This window comes from Gracilinanus agilis, chromosome 3 (genome assembly GCF_016433145.1).
Source record: "Gracilinanus agilis isolate LMUSP501 chromosome 3, AgileGrace, whole genome shotgun sequence".
NCBI classification, from domain to species: domain Eukaryota; kingdom Metazoa; phylum Chordata; class Mammalia; order Didelphimorphia; family Didelphidae; genus Gracilinanus; species Gracilinanus agilis.
In genome coordinates, this window is record NC_058132.1 from 55916952 (window position 1) to 55924100 (window position 7149).

Genomic DNA, 7149 nt, shown 5'->3' on the forward strand with positions numbered 1-7149 from the left:
GGGTGGGTGGTGCTGGCTAGGGAGGGAGCAAAGACTTTTTTTTTTTTTTTTTTTTTTTTTTTTTTTTTTTTTATAATAGTGCTGTTAACTTCAAAGCAGTTTCACAAAAGGATCGCATTTGATCTATGCTATGGCTTGGTGAGGATGGCAGAGCAGGGAGAATTATATCCATTTTACAGGTGGAACCGAGGCCCAGAGAAGTTTAATGATTTGTCTGAGGTCACACAGCCTCGGGACTAGATCCCATGGCTTAGACCACTGTTTGCTGCTATGCTGTACTGCTTTTAGAATCAAAGGGAGAAGGAATTCGAGGTACAAGCAAGCATGCAGCTATCCCAAGCATTATGCTCCTTCCTTCTTTCCCTCCAGGTGTCTGGGTAGGGATGAGGTTCAAAATATGCCTGACTTTACAGAAACCATGGAATTTAGAGCTGGGAGAATAATGAATATTCTCAGAACTAGGAGGACCATCAGATGAGAGAGTGTCAGAGCTGTGAGGAAGTTTAGAATCCAGAATGTCAGAGCTGGGAGAGACCTTAGAACAGAGAATGTCAGAGCTGGGAGAGACCTTAGAACAGGGAATGTCAGAGCTGGGAGAGACCTTAGAACAGAGAATGTCAGAGCTGGGAGAGACCTTAGAACACAGAATGTCAGAGCTGGGAGAGACCTTAGAACAGAGAATGTTAGGGCTGGGAGAGAGCTTGGAACAGAGAATGTCAGAACTTAGAAGATCATCTAGTCCAACCCCAACATGGTACAGCAGAGGAATATAAAATGTGGAGAGGAGCAATGATTGCTTAAAGGCACTTAATCATCAGTCAGAGGGAGCTAGGATTAAAACCCAGGTCCTGAGACTCCAGGTGGTGTATACTTTATATTAGAGCCATATTTGCACTCCATATTTACATTGGCCTGATCATAGTGTACATAATTATAACTTCAAATAGTATTGAATGTGAATACACAGGCCTCCTTCTGGGGCTCCATTTTTTATGTGTACCATTTTGTGTCCCTTCATCTCTCTTCCAGTGATTCTCCAATGGTGTGCTGAGGTACTCTGGAGTACTTGAGGCTGTTTGGCTAGGTAGGCATTATATCATTATAAATGTACCTTAGATATCACGTAGTTGACTCTCCTCCTTTTACAGATAGCAAAACCGAGGCCTGAAGAGGGTTAGAATTTACCTGAGGTCACAAAGTGAATTAATGGCAGAATAGTCTCAAACCTAGTAGGGTGACTTTCCTACACCTAAAATCTGTACCTTTCCACTCAGAAGGACTAAAGACTAAAAGTTAGGTCAGGACAGGGATGATGGAAAGGCCTAGCTGGGAGGATAAGAACAAGGGAGCCACACAGACAATCAGAAACAGTATTTGACCAATATAAGTCTGAAAGCCCAAAATTGGGGGGCAGCTGGGTGACTCATTGGATTGAGAGCCAGGCCCAGAGATGGGAGGTCCTAAGTTCAAATCTGGCCTCAGACACGTCCTAGCTGGGTGACCTTGGACAAGTCCCTTAACCTCCCCATTGCCTAGCCCTTACCTCTCTTTTGCCTTGGAACCAATATGTAGTATTGTTTTTAAAGTGGAAGTTAAGGGTTAAAAAAAAAGTCCAGAATGATTGTCTGAATTTTATGAGTGCTACTGGGTGAGGGTTAGTCTTCTCCTGATCATGGATGAAAAAACTGGCAATGGTTTATAACATAGGCTTCACAGAACAAACCTAAAATAGCCATTTTAAAGAAGCAGCATCCTAGGATTCACATGACAGTTAAATATATACATGACTCAATGTCGAGTAAAGGGAAACGGAACAAGCATTTGTTGAGTATACTATTAACTAGGGAAAGGAATGAGCATTTATTAAACTCCTACTATATACCAAGCACTATCTTAAGTGTTTTTACAATTATTATCTCATTTGATCCTCCCAATAACCTGTGAGGTAGGTGTTACTATAGTTCCTATTTTATGGGTGAGGAAACTGAGGCAAACGGAGGTTGTGACCAACCCATGGTCAGATGTCTAGTAGGCAGATTTGAACTCAGGTTATCCTGACTCTAGGTTCAGTGTTCCATGTACTACACGACTGAGCTGCCTAAAGGAAGCCTCCGAGACCATTCATCTATTGAGTCTAATCTTATTTCCTTTCTTTCCCTCCCAACAACTTTACAGATGAAGTAACTGAGAGAACGATGAGTTTGTGGCAGAGATGGAACTCAAACCCAGATCTTGGGACTGATACTCTAGAACTCTTTCTTCTATATGACACTTTGTTTCCTCCTTCCATATGTCTTTTTTCCAAAAGCATTACTGATGATGATGATGATGATTATGATCCTGAGTGACTGGAAAGTCCAACGTGTAAGTTGTCCCAGAGCCCTCTAACCCCAAGACTTCAGTGCTGGGGAGCAGAGGGGAAAAAATAACCAGAAAGTTATGCACATATACGTAGACAGAATATATTTACAAATATATATTTCATATATAAAGTTATATACATCATACATAATTTTTAAAGGACAGGAAGGTGAAGAACATTTTTAAAAAAGAAAATACCAGATTCTAAGCATTCAGAAGAAATTGGTTTGTTCATTTGTTTCCTGAGTGAGACATGGTTTTCCCATCAAAGATGGGAGAGCACCTGGAGACCGGAGTGTTTGCCTAGCCCAGTGTTAAGCCCCCATGGGCCATTAACCAACGAATGTTCACTGATAATGGAAAGGATGGTGATTATTGAGGCACAGGGAACCCCAGATTTATGGACCTTTTCCAGTTATGATACAATCAACTGTTTGCAGGCCCAAGGGCACCATTCTATTTCTCCAAGTCCTGAATTTCTCTAAAAGATACAGTTGTGTTCCAACTGGAAATCATGGAGACAGAGCACAGGATATCAGGGCAGGGAGGACCCTTGGAACAAAGAACATCAGAGCTGGGAGGGATCTTGGAACACAGAATGTCAGATCTGGGAGAGAGCTTAGAACAGAGAATGTCAGAGCTGGGAGAGAACTTAGAACAGAGAATATCAGAGCTGGGAGAGACCTTAGAACAGAGAATGTCAGAGCTGGGAGAGACCTTAGAACAGAGAATGTCAGAGCTGGGAATGTCCTTATAATTCATCTGGTCCAAGCCCTTCATTTTTATAAAGAGTTACCCTGGGAATAGACAGGGGATTTATCTGGCCCCAGGGGCAATTTTTCATTTCTTCCCAAGAGGAATCAATGGTCAAATGTCAAAAATCTTATTTTCTCCATTCTCCATCTTCCCTTGGCTAGGCACCCAGGGACCTTGACAACATCAAAACTGTAACAAAAGGGGCAGCTGGGTAGCTCAGTGGAGTGAGAGTCGGGCCTAAAGACAGGAGGTCCTGGGTTCAAACCCGGCCTCAGCCACTTCCCAGCTGTGTGACCCTGGGCAAGTCACTTGACCCCCATTGCCCACCCTTACCAATCTTCCACCAATGAGACAATACACCGAAGTACAAGGGTTTAAAAACAAACAAACAAAAAAAAAAAACTGTAACAAAAATCTCTTCTTGAATATAGACACATAAGGTAGTTTTGATCATCTACTCAGAGAAATCAGTATACTTAAAAAAAATAAAGCCCTTACCTCCTGTCTTAGTATTATTTGTAAGACAGAAGAGTGGTAAGGACTAGGCAAATGGGTTCAAGTGACCTGCCCAGGGTCACACAGCCAGATCTAAAACTCAGTGCCTCAGGACTTCAGGTCTGGCTCTCTATCCATCAAGCTCCCTACCTGCCCCAATCAATACATGAAAAAAAAAGGCATCCACTAAAGGGTTTGTAAAACAGAGGGGTCTTAGGCCTAGAAGAACCTTCATCTGACCCTGGCCTTCACCCAAGACGTGACACATTAAACGAACATTTCAGATAAACAGTCATTGGCAAGGGGTGGAGGTTGGTAGAAAGGACCGTTGTATTTATGGCTCTTCTTATCTTTATGACAAAGCTCAAATCGGGATTCGAATGCCAGGAAGCACATGAATCAATTCTTCCTTGGATGGGAACCACAGATTCAGAGGATGTCAGAATGAGCAGGGACCTTAGAAAGCAGAACTTTAGAGCTCTTAGAATAGACAGTGTTCTAGAAGGGACCTTAGACCACAGCACGTCAGAGCTAGGAAGGGTCTTAGAACAGGGAGCACCAGAGCTAGGGGCCTTGAAACCGAAAATGGGAGAGTTGAAAGGGGCCTTGGAATAAAACACATCTGAGCAAAGACCATCAGAACTGGCAGACTATTTAGTCCAATCTCTTCATTTTCAAGAGGGAGAGGAAGAGACCCACTTAGTAATCACTGTTCCAGTTCAAAGTAAAAAGTCAATACAGCAATACCCCCAAGGTCCTCTCCTTCTTCAACTATTTGCTTCCATCTGCACTCCAAACAGGTCTTATCTAAAGCCTAGATATTAGACTGGAGGCTACCCTGTATTGGTAAGCAAAAATAAGGCTTTGCAGGAGCTGTGCCTGCTGGGGTCCTCTTAGAGTCCTCACCTTCAAAACACACACCCTTGGAACCAGCCACCCTTTCAACATTGACTCCTATAAGGCGAGAGAATTTGGGGTTCGGGAAGAAGATGAACAGCTGGTCCGTTGTAGCAGAGAGGACCCTCCCAGCTTCATGTTTCTTGGGAAATACAGAAATCTCTGGCTGGAAGGAGCCTTCCCCTCTTGGGAGTCCGAATTGGCCCTTTCTCTAGGTGGCTGAGAATGTCCCAGGAGAGACCTGTCAGGCAATAGAGGCCACGTGGCTGTGTTTCTGTTGTCTGGGCAGGGGGCTTTGGGCAGGGCTACAGCAGCCTCTGCTGCCCGGTGGGCAACAGAATATGGAAGAGAGCAGCAGGGCCAGGCACACGATGCAGACCAAGACCCACCGGATCACGCCAGGGTAGATGAAAGGGAGGATGAGGAAGATGAGAAGCACCAGCAGCAGCAAGTGGATAGTCAGCCTCCGGGCAGCCACTCGATTGGCATTTGTGGAAGCCTCGCTCTCCTCCTCCAACATGATGGGCACCTCTCCTCCTGTGGGCTGAGCCAACTGCTGGGGAGAGAGCTGAACCTCCGGGCCATGTCTCCCCAGCCTCCCCACCACTTCAGCCTGGTCCCGAAGGCTGCAGATCAGCCCCCCTGGCACAGACGTAGCCTTTCGGCACAGGGGGCAAATAATGGTCCATGAGTCTCCCTGGATGGTCAGCAGGAGCTTCAGACACACAGCACAGAAGGTGTGCTGGCAGGTTAGCATTTTAGGCAGCCGGTTATAGGTGTAGCGGTTGCAGCACACCAGGCACTCCAAGTCTCCCTCAGCAGATTTGGGGGGTCCCAGCAACTCCATTTCAGCAATGGATGCTTCCAGGGTTTTAGGCTGGGCCATTTCTGTGTGCTCTGGAGCATGGACACAGACTGCTGGGAAAGTTTCCAGGTCTGGTAAATCTGTTCCTGGTCCCTCTGAAAGTCTGCCCTGGGTCTCCTCCATTCGGGACATACTCCTGACTGCAACTTGGTCTGGTGGGGCTTGGATAAAGTTAGGCAAGGCTTTTTATCTGCTGCTTTTCCCTCATCACGTGCCCGAGTCATTAGTGGCAGCTGCCTTTTGGCTCCAACCCCTGTTGTGTTGTCCCTGGTACGTGTGTATGGTTTTTTTTTTTCCTTTAATTCATCATTAATCAGTAACTCAGAGGCCCAGGAGACTTTGTCATGCTCAAAGGGCCTAGGCCCCCAGCTGAAAGAGAATCAGATCTTACATGCAGGGGGTCAGTTCTTTTCTGGGGAGCATCAGGCCCCATCTGAAGGATGTAGGTTCTGGTATTCTGGGTTCTGAGGGCATCAAGGTGTGGCATCTGTCAGAGGGGATAGGACACTCTTGGAATTCATAGTTGCTCTAGTTTTGACCAGCAGAATTAGTCACTGGTTTTTTCCCCCCTTCTTCTTTAAAAACAAACAAAAAAATCCCTTACCTAGGTAGAAGAGCAGAAAGGGCTGGGCAATGGGGGTTAAGTGATTTGCCCAGGGCTACATAGCTAGAAAGCGTCTGAGGTCAAATTTGAATCCAGGACTTTCCATCAATAGGTCTGGCTCCCTATCCACTGAACCACCTAGTTGCCCCCATTCCCTGTTTTTTGTTTCCTTTTTTTTTTTGCTTTCCTCTTTTCTTTTCTTTTTTCTTTTCTTTTTCTTTCCTCTTTTCTTTTCTTTTTTCTTTTTTCTTTTCTTTTTCTTTCCTCTTTTCTTTTCTTCTCTTTTTTCTTTTTCCTTTTTTTTCCTTTTTCCTTTTCTTTTCTTTTACTCTTCTCTTCTCTTCTCTTTTCTTCTCTTCTCTTCTTTTGTCTTGTTTTGTTTTCTTAAAAACCCTTACTTTCCATCTCAGATTCCATACTATATTGGTACTCCTCTTCCTCCTCCTCCTCCTCCTCCTCCTCTTCCATCTCAAGATTCCATACTGTATTGGTACTCCTCCTCCTCGTCCTCTTCCTTCTCCTCCTTCTCCTCCTCTTCCTCCTCCCCCTTCTTCTCCCTTACCTTCCATTTTAGAATCATACTGTGTATTGGTTTCAAGGCAGAAGAGAGTTAAGGGCTAGGCAATGGGGGTTAAGTGACTTGCCCAGGGACCCACAGCTAGGAAGTATCCAAGGTCAGATTTGAACCCAGGACTCCCCATCGGTAGGTCTGGATCTCAATCCACTGAGCCACCTAGCTGCCCCTAGTTCCCTTTCTCAGCTTTAATATCCTCATGTGTAAAATAAGAGGGTTAGGCTAAAATACCTCTAAGGTTCCTTCCAAGTCTAAATATATCATTCTTTTTCTAATAGCATTTTGGAGACAAGATGAATAGTAACTGTTTTCAAATAACATTTAAAAATTGTTTCTTTTTTCTCCAGCTACATGTAAAACAATTTTAACATTAAAAATATTTTTGTTGAGTACCCAATTCTCTTCCTCTCTCTTTCCCCTCCCCCTTGCTGAGATGGTAAGCGATCTGATACTGATTTTACATGCACCATCATGTAAAACACTTTTCATTTATATTGAATTTTAATACTTGCAAAATTCTTTACATATGTTATTTCACTTGATCTTCACAACAATTCTTTGAGGTAGGTACTACAGATATTATTGTGACCATTTTCC

General features: G+C 44.2%; 1 protein-coding gene across 1 annotated transcript; it reads right to left on the minus strand.

The window, feature by feature from the left end:
* Nucleotides 1-4753: 4753 nt before the first annotated feature.
* Nucleotides 4754-5395, minus strand: RNF186 (ring finger protein 186). Its single transcript, XM_044667063.1, has one exon. The coding sequence runs from the start codon at nucleotides 5393-5395 to the stop codon at nucleotides 4754-4756; it is 642 nt and encodes a 213-aa protein (XP_044522998.1).
* Nucleotides 5396-7149: the final 1754 nt, after the last annotated feature.

Coding starts and splice junctions, on each gene's coding strand:
- RNF186 (XM_044667063.1), bottom strand. CDS start 5,395: ATGGCCCAGCCTAAAACCCTGGAAGCATCCATTGCTGAAATGGAGTTG.